Source organism: Candoia aspera, chromosome 6, assembly GCF_035149785.1.
Source record: "Candoia aspera isolate rCanAsp1 chromosome 6, rCanAsp1.hap2, whole genome shotgun sequence".
In the NCBI taxonomy this organism is placed as follows: domain Eukaryota; kingdom Metazoa; phylum Chordata; class Lepidosauria; order Squamata; family Boidae; genus Candoia; species Candoia aspera.
The window spans coordinates 76,765,232-76,788,341 of NC_086158.1; the positions used below are offsets into that span (position 1 = coordinate 76,765,232).

The 23,110-nt window shown below is 37.2% G+C and overlaps 1 protein-coding gene across 2 annotated transcripts in view; it reads left to right on the forward strand.

Moving 5' to 3' along the window:
- Positions 1-23,110, forward strand: part of PRKG1 (protein kinase cGMP-dependent 1) — a 776,897-nt gene that overhangs the window by 381,333 nt on the left and 372,454 nt on the right. For both annotated transcript variants that reach the window (XM_063307452.1, XM_063307451.1), the window contains exon 3: positions 21,623-21,736. In XM_063307452.1, coding sequence (XP_063163522.1) covers positions 21,623-21,736 — 114 coding nt within the window. The remainder of the gene's footprint in view (positions 1-21,622; positions 21,737-23,110) is intronic.

The window sequence follows — 23,110 nt, forward strand, 5'->3', positions numbered from 1 at the left end:
GATTCCTGCTTATTAACAATGGAATGTGGCATGTTGAATGCAGTTTCAGCTTACAGTACAAAGGCTTCTTCAAAACAGTTAAATTGCCAGCAATCACTTTCTTATTCATGGTTGGAAACCATGGTTGCCATCATTTTAGGAGGAGGCTCCACATTAAACAGATTCTGAGCATTGTCTGGCCTACCTCCAGTCTAGCTTCGTATCAGTCTTAACATTGGGGTGTTTTTATTCTCCTCCTGTTCAACACATTGAGTTTTCTTTTTCTGGAATTTTCTTTCTTTAGTCCTTACATTATTATTTCATAAGGAAATTGTATTCAATCTTACTATACTGCTTTTGAAATAAGAGCTTCATCTAGGAGTGAATGCCCAGTTGATAATGGGAGATGTAAAACCACTGTTTTGGATTCTAGTTTTCCATTTCAGGGGGTAAGTTTTGGACTTCAGAGGACTGTGGACTAAGCTCTGCTTTTCTAAGGAAGCTTCCTTTCTGTGGAACCTGCTCATGTATTTAGATCAATAGGTAGAACATTTTGTCTAAAGAAGCCCAGATTACTTCTTAACTACCTGAAGGTAAGAATGTGGAATCACACGGAATCTTACATGACTCCGTAGCTTCTCTGAGGAGGTCTCTTCTCGAAGCACAGCAGTGTTACATTGCGCACAGAGACTACCATCCCTATGGTGAAAAATGAAAAGGTGTTTCCTTTTTTTATGGTAGCCTAAGGCTGTGGAATAAACTCTTCGAGAAGATGTATCAGTGCACTTCCCTTGTATGTTTTAAGGGAAAAGGGAAAACATTTTAATTGGCGTTTGGAAAGAAATGTCGATTTTAGCTATTTTTGTAAATGTGGTAGCTCAAATTGTTTTTCTGTTTGCTTAGTGTTTTATGTTTATTTTTCTGCTATAATGCTTTAATCTTTGTAGTGCCTTAAATACTATAAATCACTGCAATAAGGTAACATCGGCTAGAGGGATGCTTTTATTGCCCCATCTCAAAATAGATGAAATACAGAGATAGCAAATCAAGCTACAAAAATTAGACGATGCCCTCCAGTGAAGATTAAATCAGTTGAACCATAATAAACGATAATTGGTAATTTACTAATGCATTATTATTTGAGAAGTTTATAAGAGGGTGTGCCTTTTTTTTTCTTTTGCAAAGAAAGTAATTTGCTCACTTTTAAGTGGGACAAACAGCATCAAAATAGGTTAAAAAAAGGAGGATGATATTTTCTGTGGGTAGAAGAGAGCAGTAGTCAGGAAGTCTAATTAGAAGAGTGGCTAAAGAGTAGAAAAGCTCATGGGTAAGCAAATTAACAATACCATTAACACTATTTTGAGGATGTGGAACATCTATCTATCATCCATCCATCCATCCATCCATCCACCCATCCATCCACTGACCTACTTACCTACCATCTCAGAGGCATCAGCAGGATCAGAGGCTTTCATCCTAGTAATGAACGCAGTGCTGCACAGTCATGATGCAAACTCTTTTCAGACACGCATGCAGTGTCACCACATTTATATAAAAGAGATGGAACTTGTATCATCACACTGCAACGCTCATTCGATCATTTGCCCTTCACTGCCCTTCCCTCTGTGGACACCTCTGATTCTGGCTATGAATTATTTTTGTCAACATCGTTCTCTTATACCAGACAGATGGTATGGCTCGTAGTTGTATGTTAATTTTTTCTATCCATTTTATTGAACAGATTCAAGACTGTTGTTAATATCCAGTCTTTCTTGTTTCTTTCCTGTTTATAAAATCACACTGTGATGCCACTTATTTCAAATAAGAATTATTCTGTTTTCAGGCACTTATTGAGTGTTGTGACAGTATATTACTTAGCAAAGGATAGATCATATTTATTTTTGAGCAACTGTATGTGCTAGTCTTATACATGCCACTTTTATTACACTTTACTCCCTAGTCAGGTAGCTAAACCAAAAAACAACCCATCAGTTTTCCAAGTGTTTAAAGCTGCATTTGGCTCTGCGTTATGTTTTCAAAGCAAAACCCATCTTTTGTATCATAGTGAATCAATACTACAGATAGACAGACAGACAGACAGACATGAGTAAAAACTGCACAGTTCATTTACTTGATAGCTGAGATTTGCATTAACTAGCAATATGGCAAATTGTAGCTTTACTGGTATAGAAAGCTTCTGTATAGATCATGTGCCATATACATTACATTAGATACTAAACGAATTAACATTCAATTAACATTGAATAACATTTGTCTTCCTGGATATTAGGCAGATATTCCAATGCCTGAGTTTGAATATTTGTATCCACTATGTAAGAGTGATGTTTTAAATTAACCACAGTTACGTTTGCTATTTAACAATTGGATATTTTTCAAACAAGTGTCACACCATTGTTACATAGTAAAGGTAAAGGTAAAGGTTTCCCTCGACGTAAAGTCCAGTCGTGTCCGACTCTAGGGGGCGGTGCTCATCTCCGTTTCTAAGCCTTGGAGCCGGCGTTGTCATAGACACTTCCGGGTCATGTGGCCAGCATGACAACTCGGAACGCCGTTACCTTCCCGCCGAAGCGGTACCTATTGATCTACTCACATTTGCATGCTTTCGAACTGCTAGGTGAGCAGGAGCTGGGACGAGCAACGGAAGCTCACCCCGCTGCGCGGTTTCGAACCGCCGACCTTCTGATCGGCAAGCTCAGCAGCGCAGCGGTTTAACCCGCAGCGCCACCGCGTCCCTTGTTACATAATCCAGGTAAAATCCTCTGTATTCAGAGTTGACTGTGGTGGAATAAAAATTTAATACAATTGCAGTAAATGAACTCACACTTTATTCACATCTAAATCAAATAAAGAAATAATACGTCACTTCTTAATGATTAATCAGTTTATTGTGGAATAGCCTTTCATTATTTATTTAAATGCTGGGAACCTGCCCCATATAAACAGATATTGTCATGTATAGAATTAAGAAAACATTTGAACATAAAATCATAATAGAAATGCAGTAATAATTTGCAGTCCATTATTGTTGATGAGGAAAAATGCTGATAAAAAAACAAGATAGCAGCTAAGCTACATTCAATAAATCAAATAGCCAAAGTCATGCTAAATATTATGGTCAGTTGGATTTCCACAATTTTTTTTTTTTAAACTTTCTCTTGCGTACTTTCAAAATGCAAATATTCTAACAACGGAAATCAGAGCAGACTCCTTTGGGTGAATTTTGAGTAGATTTTGTGAAATCGATGATGCATATGATGCAATAGACAAAACTTATAATGTGAAAATTGTTAGATTTTCATGTGCTAAATGAAATTAATAGAAATGGTTGTTTCTACTTATGTTGGTTTTGCTACAATGAATAATAGAAATATCGATTAGGAAGTCATTTACAGTTGCTGGCAGTTAATGGATTTCATTGCAAACATGCACAATTCTTGTTACAGACTTTTGTTTGCTTTGATTCTGTTTGCTTTGAATATTAACTATTTAGTGATATAGAAAAGATATATTTTTCAGCATGCTATGCTTTTGTGCTTATTCCTAATTACTTCTGAAATTCAGCTGGGTTTCAGAACAGGGTATAGTATAGAGACAGTGTTGATTGTGCATGTCCATGACTTTTGGCAGAGCCAGATGGAATGGTGCATCCATTCTTGTGATCCTTGATCTCACACTACAGAGGAGTATCATGAGCATACAAAGATACACCCATAACTGCCCACACTGCCAGTATTGTCCATCTGTCTGTCCCATTCCCCTTTTCAACTTTCTTCACATATTTGTGAAGCTATTATATTTTTGAGCCAACACATCTTTTTTATTTACTAAGGATGTTTCTTATCTTTCCATAAGCTGAGATAGGCAGGAGATAATTTTTTTAAAAAAACTTTTTAAAAAAGATATGACAGCCATTATTTGTTATTTTTTTCTTTTGATTTATTTGTAGTCCTGTTAGGAATAGAGAGACATAATGTGTTCCATTTGCAAGCTCTTAGAATTTTAAGCAGTTCATCAATGGCACCCAGGGTTTATTTATATTTTGGACCTTCTTTGACATAATGACAGTTCAATCAAGTAATCATTCCCCTTTCCACCTCTGTACCACAGTAACTCTTAATGCATTGCAATGCTGATTTTGAGTGCAAAACTCTGAATATTGACTTCTGTCATCATTGATGAAGCTGTACCTGTTCAGAGGTTTTGGAGAAAAACTAGCAATTGTATATAGGAGGACCAGTTCAATCATTGGCTTTATGTGACGTTGTTCTGATGGCTTTATTCATGACAGCACAGTGGAAACAATACTAGAGATTTTAGCTATATGCTTTATTTATTGGAAAATTTAGAACTCCTTTCTCGATAATTTCCAGTTTTTCCCTCCATCAAAAAATACTATCATGGTTAGAGTGTTCATTTTCCTCAAACAGACTTTTTATTCTATATGCAGTATAGCCATATATGTATAAATGCATACAAATTGAAAATACATGGAGGGACATGCACATTTTTTTTAAAAAAATATCCATTTAGGGTCATTGTTTTCCAGGATTTATGGTCTTCTTATCTGAGTAGTTATGCAAAAGAACAATGGAATTCATGTCTGCTGCAAGACAAAATATACTCATTGTTCTGCCAACGTAACTGCCAGTGAATGTGAGGATGATGTTTATTGTCCTTGTCAAAGAGATAATCACAACCTTTGGACATATTTCACTGTTTGCCACAATGAATGAGTGCATTCTTGTTCAGTATGTTTCATACCAAGCATATATTTCATTGTTACAAAATGCATTAATTAAAGCTGTTGTGTATAGAAAGCTGTATTATTTCATGAACTCTGAGTTCTAATGTTTGATGTATCAATGTGTATGTGTCTGTATATGCATGTGTGTGTACGAATGTGTGTATGTGTTTGTGTGTTGATGTATGTACTGTATATATAACCCTAAAATGTTTATAACAAATTGAAAAACTGGGAAATGAAGCTTTGAAGCAAACATAATGCTTAGTGTACTTAAAAGGTGATTTCTGATGACTGCAATCTAACAGCTGTTTAGGACAGGTGAATAAAATGTGCCACATCTTTCCATTTATTATTAGATAGACCATCAGAAGTGTTAAGAAATGAATAAAATCTCCTGAATGTCACAAGCATTTTGGATACCTCCAAAATAACTCAACATGTAGTTTTAGTTATTGCTTCTAAAATGTATTTATATTCCTCCAGACCAGATGTAGGGCTAATAAAATGTGTTCTCTAAATAGATGAAACAAGGTTCTCACTCAAGGGCAGATCAAGCTGATAAAATGAATTGTAGACATCAACTCATGTAAAATCTACATGTTACCAGTTGTACAAACGTTGCAATATTTATTCTGATAAATTATTATGTCATAGTGGCAATGAAGTTTCAAAGGATGGACTGAGTTATGAATTTGATAAATATTTAAGCTGATCTAGTTGACTGTAGATTTAATATTTAATGACATTATGAATCAGAACAGGCAGTATGATTACAAATTAAGTTTTGTATTAGGGAAAAAAGTCAGTCACCACCTCTCAGCCTTAGTTTTCATATGAAATGGGAATAGCAATAATAGGTTTATTCTGACATATAGGGCCACGCTTTTGCATTAGAATTCAACACCTGAGAAGAGGTGAGCAGTTCTTCCCTTTTTAAGTTGTGCTGGGATATCAGTGAACAACCACTTGTCTACAGTGATTGTTGCAGCAGAATGTCTTCACATATATTTGAACTGTTCCCCATAAGTTGGAATTCTATATTATTAGGGTTCCAGCTCATGTGGACAATGAATGCTCCATGTTCTAGACCAGAGTTTATCAATCAGGGTTCCATGGAACCCTAGGGTTCCACAAGAGGTCACTAAGGGTTCCCTAGGAGATCATGCTTTATTTTAAAAAATATTTCAAATTCAGGCAGCTTCACATTAAAGAGGTAAGTTTCATTATTTTTAGTTTAAGAACACTGTTACTGCATACGTACAGGCCTACACATGAAACAAATATAATAATTTTGTAATTTCTGGCCTATATTTGAGCCTGAATGTGCAGGGGTTCCCGGAGGCCTGGAAATATTTCAAGGGTTCCTCCAGGGTCAGAAAGTTGAGAAAGGCTGTTCTAGATCATAATGGAGACTGGGACTTCTGTGACATCTTGGAAAGGGAAAAGACTGCTTACTACCCCTTACTTGCTGAGTTCTACATGAGAACATGCTGTCAAAATAGGGCTATTTTAGCTTGCCTTTCACAAGTGTAGTGTTTAGATCTTATGCTACTCCAGAAAGGAATCCATCTCACATCTTTTTGGGGGGCTGGGCCTACCATTAGAGATGTTAAAAAAAAATCTGTCATGGATTTCTTATATCCCCAAATACTGTGAAACAGTAAGCTGCAGAAAAATCAGCAGAAAAATGTACCTTGGGGACAAGTTGCATTTAAACAAAGATATGGGAGATAGTTGTGAACAAAGAATATATACTGAGAAAGCTGTATATGAAAAGAAAAACAAAACCCCAAAATATGACAGGTAATTGCTTTCTCTTCCACCTGGTTGATTTCACAGGGTTGTTGGATGGGGGGTGGGAAATGGGCAGAGGGAGCATTACATCTGCCATCGTGAGCTCCTGGAAGAAAGAATGAATAGAAATCTTAACAAATAAATAGGATAGGCAAGCTTTTGGCAAGTAGCATGTTTGGAATTGAATCATAAGAGTTTGAAACGATCATTTAAGCTTATTCAGGATTCCAGAGTAAAGCATTTCCAGCAGGTCCGGCTCTGCTTCAACACATGAAGAGGTGTTACTAGCTCTTTTTGAGTAACTGGTGGCGTAGTCTCTGACTGTTGATAACTTCAGTCCATTAAACATGGAAAGAGAGCCAGTCTGCTCTAGTGGTTGAGGTGTTAGACTAGGAGCAAAGAAACCTCCATCTATTCCTGCCTTAGGTACAGAAGCCAGCTGGGTGATTCCTTCTCAGCTGTAGGAAGAAGGCATGGCAATGAAAATGTTGCCTAGAAAACACAGCCACCACTTGTCAGGTTTTTTTGACTTGAAGTCAACCAAAAAAAAAAAAAAAGCTTAAAGATCCTTACAGTGAATAATCGGGCTCTGTGTTTATACATCCCTATCTTCTGTCTTCTCTCTCTCTCTCTCTCTCTCTGCACTCCATTTAAATGCTTGCAAGAGTAAGAACTTGGAGTGCATTCATCTCTTTAAATATGCAGGGAAAGTATGCCTGCAGATTTAAAAAGCAACAAAACACCCTGCATTTCTTTATAAACAGTAACAAAATCCTTGCTAAATTATTTATCATGTACTTTTCCATTAATTCCAAAAATAATGCTATGCTGGTCAAAAGTCAAACGACCCGAGCGGAACTTCTGTAAGGCAATTTCAGCCACTGAAAAGCTGCGGGGAGAGTTTAATTGCCAGCGTCTTTATATTACAACTGAATTTTGCTTCGTTATGTTCTCTTGTTCCAGACTGAAGAAGAGATTATTAGCATTAGCTGCCTTAGGTTAGAAGAATGCAAGAATAATACTGGACATCACTAGCTCTATACAACTTACTGAAAGAACAAATAGCAATACAAGCACAAATGGCTAACAATGAACATTTCTATTAGAGAAAACAGTGTGCAGTCAACTATTTTAAGATCTAGGTTCTTGGTAGAAATTTGCTCTTTTCGCTTGACAAAACATCCAGTGAGTTTCAAAGGATGTAAATCATTTTAATAAGGCCTGTTACATTCCTGAGTTGATCCAAAGAGCTGCATATTACTATTTCTGAATCTTAAAATACTAGGCTGTATTCTTCATAGAAATGTAGAGTTGCTAGGACCCATTTAAGTCATTATGTACTGCACCATCTTCTGTTCCTTGTAGGGATCTAGATTAGAACCATCCCCTAGAGGTAGTTCTCCAGCCTCTTCCTGAATACATAGTGTAAAGGGTGTTGTTGTTTTGTTTTGTTTTGTTTTTTGCCCTTATTCTAGTGCGATGCAAAAAAGGAAACATGATGCATAGATGCGGTCAGACCGGTGCAGAATAAATTGGCTGTCCTGCATCACATAATTTGGAAATACTTCCATTAACGCAGTTTAAAAGTGCATTTGCCTTTTAGTAGCCAGGCCACACTACTGGCTTGTGATCAGTTGCAATTCCCAGGACTTCTTGCATGCATTGTTGCCAAGCCAAGTGTAATCTATGTTGTATTTATGGTTCTCATTTCTTTTTCATAAGTGAAGAATTTGTGTTTTGTCTGTATTGATTTTCATTGTTTTAATCCTAACTCCATCTGTAACCTTCAGGTTTCTTGCTGTTTTACTTAGTCATGGAGCAGCTGTACCACCATTTCCAATTTGCAGAGCAGAAAGGCTGAAACCTTGCTAATATACTGGGGACAAACAGCTCTATTAACTAAGAATCTGGGAACAGACCCTTGTGATGTTTTGTGAATATAGCCCCTAAAAACCCCAACCAGCATGCTCAGGCCCAACCAGCATGCTCAGGCCATGACAGGCATTAGGCTGAAGATGTCTGCTTTCAGCTTTATTTGATTAAATCAATGGGATTCTTGCTCCTGCTGGTTTGTTCAATACAATCTACAAAAGGCCCATTTAATGTGGATATGTGGGGCTGTGGAAGCACACATTCCCTTACCCTGCAAAACAATCCAAAGGCTGTTTTTGTGTCAGGATACTTTTAGCACATTGAGATCAACCAATTAAAAAATAAGTAACATCTTTAGCTGTACTGCAGTTTGGTTTCTCCAGTAAATTGGGCTATAAATGAAATGGTGTTATCATGACGTTCTCATTTATTATGAGGCACATTTCCCCTCCCAATAATTAAATGGTCATTTTCCCTGAATAGAAGAAAGAAAAACAAATTAGTTTGATTCTAAGAACGTCAATCTCCATGTAATTCTTGTAATAGCCAATAATAATCTAATGGTTTCTCTCTAACTTTCACTGTTGCTCTTTATAGTTAATACAGCTTTATGAAACTAAAAACCTCTTGAGGCAATTTTAATTTAGAGGCACCTATGGACAGACAGGTAGATTAGAATTCTGCTTGGATTTGGAAGGTTCTGTGTCTGGCAGTGCCAAACATTTCCTGGGTACTGGTTTATTGATGCCTTTTGCATTAAAGCAGACCCACACTAGTCCTCAGAATTAGATAAGGTCTCCTAACTATATATTCCTCCCTGATTTATGACTGATATCTCTCTTGTTTCTCATCCAAGTTTAAAACCTGAACATGTTCTGACAGTGAGCAAAAGCCTTAGATTTTAGACTAGCAAATGCAAGGAATATACCCTTTTCAGCAATAGCACCTTCAGAAATTCATCAGTCATTTTAACATTCAAGAAACTAGCTAATAAATCATAGTTATTTTAAAAGGATGATATATCTTAATTATTTTTACACCATTTGTGTATTTTGTAGCTCCTAGCTGATCTCAAAAAGCTAACAAGGTTGGATCTGATTAACATAGGAGTCTGGAGGGAGGGCATATTATGAAATGAACATTGTGTCATTCCAATGCAAGCTCAAACAGTTTTGTACCTACATTGTGACTTTGCACATGCATATGGAAGGAATGAGAACCAGTTTGGTGTAGTGGTTAAGGCATCAGGTTAGAAACTGGGAGACTGTGAGTTCTAGTCTCACCTTAGACACAAAGCCAGCTGGGTGACTTTGGGCCAGTCACTTTCTTTCAGGCAATGGCAAATGACTTCTGTAAAACCTGCCAAGAAAACTGCAAGGACTTGTCCAGTCAGTCGCCAAGAATCAGACACAGTTAAATGGATTAAAAAAAAATTGAAAGAACAAATCTTGCATGGTGACAGTGCCATGCCTGTTCCATCATTTTAATGAAAACATTGCATCCTGCTGATGCTTCTGCTGATGAGTACTTAAGTGGAAAACTAGGATTGCCAATTAGATTGAGAACTCAAAAATATCCTGGAAAAATACAGTGATAAACCACAAAACTACACGGATATGTCCATTAAGTTACTGGAGTTGAGTTCAATTCAGACAATTGTTATTATTTTAATGCACATTTTTTTTACTTAACTGTACTGAATTATTTTTGTTTCCATTATATTTTAGGGTTCTAATGTATGGCCCTGGGATATACTGTATATTCAAGACAAGAGATTTATCATCTGTCTGCTTCCCAGAGATCATGATTTTGGAGCTAAGCATGAACATTGGTTGCACACAAATTACACACAGCTTCTATCCAGTTGGTTGTAAATTAAAATATAAGCATGCAATAATGCTACATTAGAGAACTCTAGTTTCTCTGATAAATGATCATGTTTTATTTAGATCAGTTTAAGGTGTCATCAAATTCATTCATGCACTAAAACGTCTCCAAATTGCAAGCCAAGACATCTTGCCTCGATTTCTTTGCCTGAGTAGAAGTAATTATGTTCTACAGAACATGTATATTGTGCTCAGTTACATATGCTCCACTGGGCTTTTAAAACCTGGAATTAAATAAATAATAAAGGTGTGTGCAATATTTAAGTCCAGGGCAGGCAGAGGGACTTTGAATCCAATGTGGACATTCTGTCTATACCTGTCAGTGGCTCCTTAGAAGAGCTGAATCTTTCACTGGTCTAACACGGTAGCCATATGGATTCAAAAGAATATGTGCTTGAGTGAAAGAGGCATAATACCCACATATCATAAATAAATAAACCAGGACATTTTCTTTTTCAATATATGATTGTTGCTGGAATAAGTTGGTAAGGTCTTGTGAGTGTATGTATGTCTGTAACTTTCTTTTTTAAGAAAAAGCCCAGCATCTCAGGTGCCAAATGAAGCAAATAAATTCAAATAAATATTGAGGTAGTTGCTCCTTAGGGATTTTTCTCATGTTTTATATCATGTGGGAGTTCTGCTGGGAAAAAAAAAAGTAAATTGGTTTATAGCCTTCCAGAGTATGTATGTATGCATGTATACAATTTATAAGGCCAACTGGCAAATTGCAATCCTGGGCAGCTAAACAAAAGATAACCAAAAGAAATATAAACAACAGAATACATAAAAGCCAAATGTTCAATGCCCAGGCTCAGTGCTTGGGAGAAGAGGCATGTTTTCAAGGCCTTACAGAAGGCTAATGGGATCAGAGCCATCTGAATTTTGTGTGGTGTGTTGTTACCTGGCAGGTGTCTGCAAGCTAGTGCAGCTCATAAAGTAATGGTTTTACATGGGCATACTGTAGTGTGCCCATAGCTTCCTATCCCACTGCATTCTGGATAAATTTTGGCTTCTGGATAGTCTTCAAGGGCAGCCCCATATAAAGCATGCATTGCAGTAGTCAAAGCAGGAGGTGGCCAAGGCATGAGTGACTATGAGTAGGGCTTCCCAATTCAGGAACAGGCTCATTTGGCATTCAAGATGAATCTGTGCGAAAGCCTTCCTGGCTGTGGGTGCAACTGGTCTCCAAGCAAGAGCTGAGAGTCCATGGGGACCCCAAAATGTTCACCAGCTGTTTGAGGTAATGCTACCCTATCCAGAGCTTGTTCTAGAACTGAATGTCATGATTTCTTGGGTGTACATCCTCTTTGTTGCTACAGAAAGTTATCACTTCAGACTAGACTAGTATAAAACTCCAGGAATTTTATGTACAACTACCTACAAACCACACCCAATGATTTCTTTGCTATATTCACACACTGCTTTCTCATTTCTCCAACCCACCAGTTTCAGCAGTCTAAATTACTTCAGTCTGATGGCAGTCAATGATGTTTATGGAAGGTGCTCCCCTCTGGAAAGAGTCAATTTGGCACTGAGCAAGCCTTGCAAAAATCTACCTTTAAAATCATGGGAATTTTGAATAACAGCCTGAAATAGATTATGATCAAAAGAAGATGGTAACAGCATTCCAGTTGTCATGAGACATACAGCATTATCTTTTATTTGCATTATAAAATGCTTTTTAAATATGCATTGGCCAATAAGGTAAACTTAAAAAAGAAAAAGAAACACTTTAAGCACAATCACTCTGTGTTTGCCTTGGAGATTATACAGTATGTTTGCATATGTTTCCAATTTAAAACCCTTCTATAGGTAGAAGTATCACAAATCAGGAAAAAAATTGACATTGTTACATAATATATTTTGAAAACATTCCTGGTGGGTTTTCTTGTTCTGCTAAAAGAGGCTGAGAGTGATGCCATGAATGTCCAGTGATGCCCAGATTCTCTTTATGAAATTTCTTCCACTTTGTATTACCTTTTACTGTTCCATGACTGATACTTAAAAGGTAATCCAAAAGCATAGTGATGTTTCAAAACTATTACATACGTAGCATGTTGATAAGCAGTGAATTCAGTTATGAAAACTTAATGATGCACAAACTCTCTAAGGTATATAACTTTGAAAGAACAACAGTTCCTGAATTTGGGCCCCAGAGCTATGTTATTGAAGGTACACAAAGCTGAGATATATACTCTTATGAAGTCTAGAGGGGAAAAGGATTAAAAATATATAAAGGCAATAAGGAAGCTGAGCCTCAAAATATGCAAGTAGCTGCCTGGGGGCACATGGCAAAAGACTGACAGCATTTGGGAATGTGAATAAGAAGAGACATTGAGACATCTTACTGCTGAAATTCTAGTGAAAAACTTAAGTGAGAAAACTTGGCTTCCTTAAAAGGAAAGTGAAGAAAAGTATTTAGATGACATTGGATTGCCCAGAATCTTTTGACTAGGTGTACTATTCTACCTTTTGTAAATTAAAAGCAATCTAGTTGCAGATTAAAAAAATGCTTTGATTGGAGGTGGTGTGGGGTTGAATGGACAACTCAAGCATTCTACTAAGAATATAAGACCTGGCTTTCCCCCCAAGTGTTGGGATAGAGCAGTGTTTGCCAACCTAGCAACTTCAAAATGTGCGGACGTCAACTCCCAGAATTCTGAGGTTAGGAAACACTAGGAAAGGGTGAGGTTGGAGTGGGATGAAAATGTTGGGACCGGGTTGCAGAAATGTGGTTGTGGCGCCTGCTTTTCTTTTTCTTTTTTGTTTTATTGGTTTTACTGATTCTTTCGTTTTTATTGCTGCATCTATTATTTTATTTGTGGGTTGTAAGCTGCCCAGAGTTTGGCTTTAAGATAAGCGGCTATATAAATGTTCTAAACAAACAAACAAACAAACAAATGTGGAGTTTAGAAAGCATTATACTAACAAACAAAAGAAATCGGGAAAAAAAAGAGAGAAAGCAGAGAATATATTAAAGATTTGCAAAGTATAAAATTACATAAAGAATTTGCAAAGTATTAAAAGAAAAGGAAGACATTCCACTGCTATTCTTACAAGTCATATTAAATTGGAATAGATATAAAGAGGAACATTTTGCAATTTAGCATTTTAAGAAGGAATGTTAGAATCAGGTCAGAAGTTGACCACAACAGTGAAAATAATAAGAATTAACAAGAATTTCTAACGAATTTGAAGCAGTCCATTCTTAACTTTATAGCCAGGCAAACAAAATCTAGTGTTTTAAAATTTTATGTTGAAAGAATCTGAACTTGGATGCGGTAGAAGGCTATGTTCAGAATGATGGTACTTTTTTTTTTTTCAAAATTAAATTAAAGTTAGTATCAGATTTATTTTTTCAGATATTGCTTTATTTCTGACATGAATGTATACTTTCAAAGCTTAATCTGCCAGTCTGCTAATGAAGGGCTTGAATATAGATTGCAAAGAAAAGCATAGCATCTTAGCAGTGGTTGTAATATATAAAGTCAGCTTAGTAGACTTTGTATAGCTTGCTGATACTTAATAGAATAACAACTAGCAGAAAAAGTACAGTCAATATTTAAAACTGGTTTCTTCCTAAATTCTTGCAGAACATCTTTCAAGATTGCTGAACTTTATGATGTTGCCCATAGATATGGAAGAACAATCCAACTTGTTGGTTACATTTCTGTTTTTGAATATGTATTATCCATTTTGGCAATGAACACTTGTGTAATGTACCAATGAAAAAACACCTCAGCTTTTTCTGAGTATAATATTCACAGGACACGTAATATTTAACTTTTATTGATATTCTTATTGTTGCATTATCAAGTGTCCTGTTTAAATTCTCCATCCGTTAATATATACAGTCTTTGATTTGTTCCGTTTCTGGATCATATTTCAGTAACAATGAATGAATGTCCTTTTATTGCAGTCACTGATGGTACAATATACTGTTTTACCACTAAAATTATGGAACCCTGATAAAAATGCAAAAATTATTTCTATAAAATAAGGAGGTTTGTGCTAGTTATATACAACAGGAACTAAAATATTTTTGTGGTATTACGATCTCCAAATGCAGTTGTCCTATTTGTTAAAGTATTTGATAAAGTATTATACCCATGAAATGCCTAATTAATACAATACTTATGCATTAAAATACTTCCTTAATATATACTGTAGCGATTTTAGCATGATACCAACATTTTAAAATTTGAGATACTAAAATATTGATTAATAAGAAACTATCAAATTATTATTTATTAAGATTACAAGATAGTGCCAGTAATTGGCTTCCATGAGTTGGGTAAAATAATATAATAAAAATCTAAAATATTTATTTAACTAGGTTTGATGCTTCTTAAGGGATATCCATATTCACCATGCTGCTAAACAGAATATTTCTATCTGCCAGGTAATTTCTGGATCATTACCTTCAAGTACATAAAACCATCTGGAACATTCAGAATTTTTTGCATGAAAGGGGATAGCCAGGTTTTGTGAGAATCAGTGTACAGGTGACAGTGCAGAATAACATGGGGGAGAGTTTCTAATGCTCTGTCACCACATGGGGATAGTCCTTCCATATATGGAACAGCCCTCAAGGATTGCTGATCGCAGAGTATTGTCAAGAACCTATAGATAAGACTGAACAGAGTTTTATATTTACAGATCTGGGCTGCAGACCTGCAGATGGCTACTAGATAAGCAATGAAGAAGTACAGAATAGTCTCAATGAGGCTTTTTCTTTCTTTTTTTTTGCAGTCAGCACCTGCTGCTCGTAATATTAGATTGCTGAGTAAATGTTATGGCAGCACTTTTCTATCTTTAATATAGGTAGGTAGATCAGAAAGAAAAAGAAAAAAATGTTGGCCCATTTTTATAGCAGAGGAACCTATGCCACAATAACATGGTTCAGATGGAATGCTACAATTTTGTTCAATCTTATTAGGGGAATGAACCAAGGTATTTATGTATATTTCACTTGGGCATACAGGGTGAAATAACCTCTTCAGTTTACTTTCTGGTAAATCTGTGTTTTGTGATTATACTCACACTGACCATCTCATCCGTTTTATAAAAAAGCAAGCCTGTTCCTTAAGGCAGCCATTTTGTGAGTTTGCTACAATATGCTATAATGGATTTGGTTGATGTATGGTGAGCATGACCAGATGGGCTTTAAATGGAATTTTGTGGGAATTGGAAGACAGAAAGGTGAAGTAAGCACCAAAGATAAAGACTTGTGCTCTGTAGAAGTAGGAGCGTTCCTGTAATGGGTCCTAATGACACTAAATGAAAATCAGGGAAAAGAAAGGCTCATAAAGTTCATTGCCTTCACTGTCTGACCACTGATATGTAGAAGTACACATTATTTAGGAAATTATCAGTTGAGCTTAAATTCTTAGTACAGGAAGACAAAAATGACTTAATAAGAGTAACTAAGTGTATGACTCTAAGGACAAAGATAAATTCTACATTGGAGATAATTAGGAATAAAAAAGAAAACTGCCTCTGTTGTTACGCTGGTTACGTATCTTCAAACAGCTATGAAAAAATCTGATCATTGCACTTCTGAAAGGGTATTTAAAGATAGCAAATGTACCAAAAACATGCATAACAATAATTCAGATTAATATTTCTGACTGAATAGCATTTTAACTATTAGTAATCTCAGTGATCAAAATATTTGTTACATTGCTATCATTAGTCAGCTTTAACCACATGCACACAGTTGGATTTATTAATATCATTCATTTATCTTTAATTACATGCATGGAATGCATCTCAAGTATTTGTGACACATATTGCATGTTATACATCACAGCCGTTTCATCAACTGGAAAAGAGTTTTAGCTGCATGGTAGATGATATGCTTTGTATAAAAAAGTTCCCAGCATCCAATCCTGGCAGAAATTGTGAAAATCTTTTGGAAATTGTGGAGAACTATGGCTGTCAGCAGTGACTACACTAAGCTGCAGGGACCTGTGGTCAGAGTTGATAGGAGGTTCTTTCAAATGTACGTAAGAAGTGCCAAGCAGGAAGAAAGAAGAAACCTATTGTTGTAGAGTATTTTCTTTAGAGAAATCAATAGCTCCAAAGGTTACAAGGTGTTTCTCAACCTTTCCCTTGGAAACATTGGTTGGCATCCTGTAGAGCATTGTTGCCCAACCTTGACCACTTTAAGATATGTAGACATCAACTCCCAGAATTCCTTCCCCGGCATGCTGGCTGGGGAATTCTGGGAGTTGAAGTCCACACATCTTCAAGTGGCCAAGGTTGAGAAACACTGGCTTACTGTATACAGATTTCTCAATTACCTTTTCATGGTACCTTTTGATCATGTTCTGAAAGTTAGTTTTTTAGCTTTACCTGGTTTTCAGTACACTGTGGTTATAGATTAATTCTTATATCAGCTTTATACCATGTTTCAACCAGAGTGCATAGAACAGATTTTGTTGGATTTCATTATATGTTATTACTGTATCACACCTCTTTTTCTGAACCTTTAAGAACACTCATAAAAGATTTTCAACTTTGTAAACAAAATTCAGGCCCTTGCCTTTCTATCCCCACTCTTACTATCATGTTGTTGTTGTGGTTTATTCGTTTAGTCGCTTCTGACTCTTCGTGACTTCATGGACCAGACCACGCCAGAGCTTCCTGTCAGTCGTCAACACCCACAGCTCCCCCAGGGACGAGTCCGTCACCTCTAGAATATCATCCATCCACCCTGCCCTTGGTCAGCCCCTCTTCCTTTTGCCTTCCACTCTCCCTAGCATCAGCATCTTCTCCAGGGTGTCCTGTCTTCTCATTATGTGGCCAAAGTATTTCAGTTTTGCCTTTAATATCGTTCCCTCAAGTGAGCAGTCTGGCTTGATTTCCTGGAGGATGGACTGGTTTGATCTTCTTGCAGTCCAAGGCACTCTCAGAATTTTCCTCCAACACCACAGTTCAAAAGCATCGATCTTCCTTCTCTCAGCCTTCCTTATGGTCCAGCTCTCGCAGCCATATGTTACTACGGGGAACACCATTGCTTTAACTATGTGGACCTTTGTTCTCAGTGTGCTGTCTCTGCTCTTAACTATTTTATTGAGATTTGTCATTGCCCTTCTCCCAAGGATGAAGCGTCTTCTGATTTCCTGACTGCAGTCAGCATCTGCAGTAATCTTCGCACCTAGGAATACAAAGTCTTTCACTGCTTCTACATCTTCTCCCTCTATTTGCCAGTTATCAATTAAGCTGGTTGCCATAATCTTGGTTTTTTTGAGGTTTAGCTACAAGCCAGCTTTTGCACTTTCTTCTTTCACCTTCATCATAAGGCTCCTCAGTTCCTCTTCGCTTTCAGCCATCAAAGTGGTATCATCTGTATATCTGAGATTGTTAATGTTTCCTCCAGCGATTTTAACTCCAGCCTTGGGTTCCTCAAGCCCAGCATGTCGCATGATGTGTTCTGCGTACAAGTTGAATAGGTAGGGTGAGAGTATACAGCCCTGCCATACTCCTTTCCCAATCTTAAACCAGTCCGTTGCTCCGTGGTCTGTTCTTACTGTTGCTACTTGGTCGTTATACAGATTCTTCAGAGGCAGACAAGATGATTTGGTACCCCCATACCGCTAAGAACTTGCCACAATTTGTTATGGTCCACACAGTCAAAGGCTTTAGAATAGTCAATAAAACAGAAATAGATGTTTTTCTGAAACTCCCTGGCTTTTTCCATTATCCAGCGGATATTGGCAATTTGGTCCCTAGTTCCTCTGCCTTTTCTAAACCCAGCTTGTGCGTCTGGCAATTCTTGCTCCATGAATTGCTGAAGTCTACCTTGCAGGATCTTGAGCATTACCTTACTGGCATGTGAAATGAATGCCACTGTTCGATAGTTTGAACATTCTTTAGTGTTTCCCTTTTTTGCTATGGGGATATAAGTTGATTTTTTCCAGTCTGATGGCCATTCTTGTGTTTTCCAAAATGCTGGCATATAGCATGCATTACCTTGACAGCATCATCTCGCAAGATTTTGAACAGTTCAGCTGGGATGCCGTCGTCTCCTGCTGCCTTGTTATTAGCAGTGCTTCTTAAGGCCCATTCAACCTCACTCTTCAGGATGTCTGGTTCTAGCTCACTGACCACACCGTCAAAGCTATCCCCGATATTGTTATCCTTCCTATACAGGTCTTCTGTATATTCTTGCCACCTTTTCTTGATCTCTTCTTCTTCTGTTAGGTCCTTGCCATCTTTGTTTTTGATCATACCCATTTTGGCCTGGAATTTACCTCCATTGTGTCTAATTTTCTGGAAGAGGTCTCTTGTCCTTCCTATTCTATTGTCTTCTTCCACTTCCATGCATTGCTTGTTTAAAAATAATTCCTTATCTCTTCTGGCTAACCTCTGGAATTTTGCATTTAATTGGGCATATCTCCCCCTATCCCTGTTGCCTTTTGCTTTCCTTCTTTCTTGGGCTACTTCTAGTGTCTCAGCAGACAGCCATTTTGCCTTCTTGGTTTTCTCTTTCTTTGGGATGTATTTTGTTGTCGCCTTCTGAACAATGTTGCGAACTTCTGTCCAGAGTTCTTCCGGGACCCTATCTACTAAGTCCAGTCCCTTAAATCTATTCTTCACCTCCACTGCATATTCCTTAGGAATATTAGTGAGCTCATATCTAGCTGATCTGTGGGTCTTCCCTAATCTCTTTAGTCTGATCCTAAATTGTGCAATAAGAAGTTTGGGATCGGAACTACAGTCAGCTCCAGGTCTTGTTTTTACCGACTGTATAAATGTCCGCCACCTTTGGCTGCAAAGGATGTAGTCAATCTGATTTCGGTGTTGTCCATCTGGTGAAGTCCATGTGTAAAGCCATCTCTTAGGTTGTTGGAAGAGAGTGTTTGTTATGCAGAGTGAGTTGTCTTGGCAAAATTCTATCAGCCTATGTCCTGCTTCATTTTGTTCTCGCAGGCCATGCTTACCTGTAATTCCAGGTGTCATTTGACTGCCCACCTTAGCATTCCAGTCTCTTGTGATGAAAATAACATCTCTTTTAGGCGTGTTGTCCAGTAGGTGCTGCAGATCCTCATATAACTGCTCTACTTCAGCTTCTTCAGCATCTGTGGTTGGGGCGTACATTTGGATCACTGTGATGTTAGATGGCTTGCCCTGAATTTGAATTGAGATCATTCTATCGTTTTTTGGATTGTATCTAAGCACTGCTTTAGCCACTTTACTATTAATCATGAAGGCTACTCCATTTCTTCTGTGGTCCTCTTGTCCACAGTAGTAGATCTGGTAGTCATTTGATGTGAAGTGGCCCATTCCAGTCCATTTCAGTTTACTGACGCCCAAAATGTCTATCTTTAATCTTGACATCTCACCAGTAACCACATCCAATTTGCCCTGGCTCATAGATCTTACATTCCAGGTTCCAATGGTGTGTTGATCCTTAGAACATCGGATTCGCCGTTCACCACCAGCACCGTCGGCCGCTAGCCATCCTTTCGGCTTTGAGCTAGCTGCGTCATCACGTCTGGGGCTAGTTGAACTCATTCTCTGTTCCTTCCCAGTAGCATTTTGACCATCTTCCGACCTGGGGGTCTCATCTTCCGATGGTATACCGACATATCTCTGGTTGTACTGATCCATTTAGTTTTCACGGCAAGAATACTGGGGTGGGTTGCCATTACCTTCCCCAGGGATCGCATTTAGTCTGACCTCTCTGTCATGACCTTCCCGTCTTGGGTGGCCCTCCACAGTTTAGCTCATGGCATCATTGAGATGCTCAAGCTCCAGCACCATGACAAGGTAACGATCCTTTGCTGAAGCTTACTATCATAGCCATTAAGAATAAACTTAAAACCATAAAATATATACAGTATATGGAAGTAATTGACCAACATTGTGGTGAAATCTGATTTATTCTCCTCCCTCCCAGAAAATATCTTGTGATCAAAAAAAAGGAAGAGCATAGAGGAGAATTAAAAGAATACTTAGTGGTTTAATAAATAATTAGAGTGAATCTATGACTGAGCTTCACCCATATATGTACCCATATGGACTAGTAAGTAAACAATATATACCCCGTAAAATATTATCTCTTTTCAGATTTCTTGGTGAACTCTCACCAGGGCCAAATGTTCTAAGACTGTATGCTATGGTGTACAATTCTTTTCCAATATGGCACAATTATGCATTTGTCACTGAAAATGGTAATTTCCTTACCAGTGAAGAAAGAACCAAGAACCATATTTCTACCAAAGAGTCAGGCAGCTCCAAGTCAAATGTATAAATTAGATCCCTGAAAACTTTTGCCTTTAATAATCATCATTATCGGTCTACAAAATATATAGATCTCATACCTTTTTAAGATAACTTGTTCATGCCTTCTTGTCATTTTAATTCTATATAGTAGATTGAAAGCACTCCTTTCTAAACTTACCTGTACATAAAGTCTTGAGTAAGTAATTATTATTACAAAAATATATTTGCTGTAAGAAAGCTAACATATTATGCAAAATGCAAAAATACCCTAAAATATACGTTGTTTAAAGGCAGTGAAAAACATTTCCTTTTGATAATAACCCTTTTCATGGACAAAACTTCCTTGAAAATGAGTAAAAATTTCCTTCCAGAAATTTTGGACTACACTTCCCATCCAACCTCACAAGCATTAGATATATTTTACTGCTGCCTAATACTGTTTGCAGCCAAAGGCTGTCCCTTCTATGAATATGCCATTCAAGATTCCTCTCTGAGATAGTTATACATATTTTGGATGGTACATCTGTTAAATACAGTTGGGGAGATTTTGGTCTGGCAGAATGGGCATGCTCTGGGTCCCAAGGAATGTCAGCTGGCGTGGACCAGGAGATGTGCCTTTTCTGCCGTGGTGCCTGCTCTCTGGAACATCCTCCCTCCTGAGATTAGGATGGCCCCAACCCTGTTGACTTTTCGGAAGGCCTTGAAGACCTGGCTTTGTACCCAGGCCTGGGGCACTGAGTGTGCAAAGGGCCCCGTTTCATGGTTGTGCTGACACCAACAGATTTTAAGATCTCTTGGCAGTATTTGTATTTAATTTTCTGTATTGCTTTAATTGTTTGACTGTTTTTTATTATTGTTAGCTGCCCAGAGTCACTGGTCTGAGATGGGCAGCTATATAAAATAAATAAATAAAAACTATTTCAAAAATGAAAAATAACAAAATCCACATCACTGCTTTTCAGCAGTGAAATGTTTATTTCTTTGAAGTATCTAGATGTCATAGGACCTTTTGCTTTTATTTAGAGAATGCAATAAAGAAAAACATAGAAGATATGGCAATCTTGTCATACTAATCTCTGTTCTTTATCAACAGATGGAAAGGTTGAGGTTACAAAAGAAGGGGTAAAGCTGTGCACTATGGGGCCTGGGAAAGTATTTGGAGAACTGGCTATCCTGTACAACTGCACCCGGACAGCAACCGTCAAAAGTAAGATTATTTGAAGTATTTAATCCAGAAGAATAGTTGACAAATCCTGATAAGTCATTCCAGATATATTCCAGTTATTGATCGATGACATGAAGTGTTCCTATCTTTGAAAAGAAACAAGTGGTCCACTTTTATACATTTATCATTTACATTTTTCCTTTCAGTCTTGTAAATAGCATATGAGGAGTGTGCCATAGAAATTAATGTTTTTATGTATCTATGTATACATAGATTTATGTATTTATTTATTTGGCCTTTCATTTAAATTTATATGGCTGCCCACTTGCTAGGTGATTCTGAATGGGTAACGTGGGTTTAAAACATCAAATGCAAAGGAAAATGATAAAATAATAAATAATAAGAAAATAAAATATACCATATTGGGACTCAGAATACAACTCGTATAGTTACAGCTGGCTAACACTTGGGTAAAGAACAGGTTTTCAGGGCCTTCTTAAAGGCTTGCAGAGTTGGGGCCAATCAAATTTCAAACAATTAATATTTAATGGAACATAATTTGGACTAGCTATATTCTGCTGCATAGTTCAAATTCACCCAATAAATTTTCCATCTTTCTGTTGCCTGAGAAACTTCCACAGCTAAAACTGTTGTCTTCTATCCAAAATAGGACAAATAGGAAAATAAAGCAGATCTACAGTAGTAGATGAGATGAAGGAGCTAGTGGAACCCAGAAGCTGAAGTGTAGCTGGAATTGTTGAATAGCTTGTCATTTATTATATCACCTTCACTTTAATAGCCTCTTCATTTTCCTGTACTTAGGGCAATCTTTCCAGCAACTGTTTACATATATTGTTTGTCATTGCTCCACATGTACTATTTCTCACACCAAGCCCCTTCATGCCCACTTTTTTTCAGGATGTTGTTTTGTGTATAATTTTAGAACAGCATTATTCTTTCCTCATTAAAGTGGTGAAGTCAGAAATAGTATTCTCTCGAAATGAAAAATTCTGGAGTGAGAATAGGTGCTATTTATTTGTAAATTTTATTTGTGACCTCCCCCACTCCCTGCCCCATGGATACTTTAAAGTCATGACCATGATCTGTCTTCTACTATAGGGAATGCCTTAGTCTGCAATGTGATTTGGAATGTTAACAAGTGGCTTCAGTTTCTCATTAATGCATAAATAAGTGAATGGCAGTCATGATTGTAATTAGTTTTATTTCCCTTCCAAAGTGCTTTGACAGGGAAGGTCACTTCGTTAGCATTTGGAGGCGTTTCAGCAAGATCTAGATAAACAAATTCAGTTCTTTGAAGTACCATGTGCTATTTAAGAAGTATTATTGACTAATAAATTTAAATTATTACTGTTACTTCTGAAGCTCTGATTGGAACATCTGCTTGTTCTTCTGTCT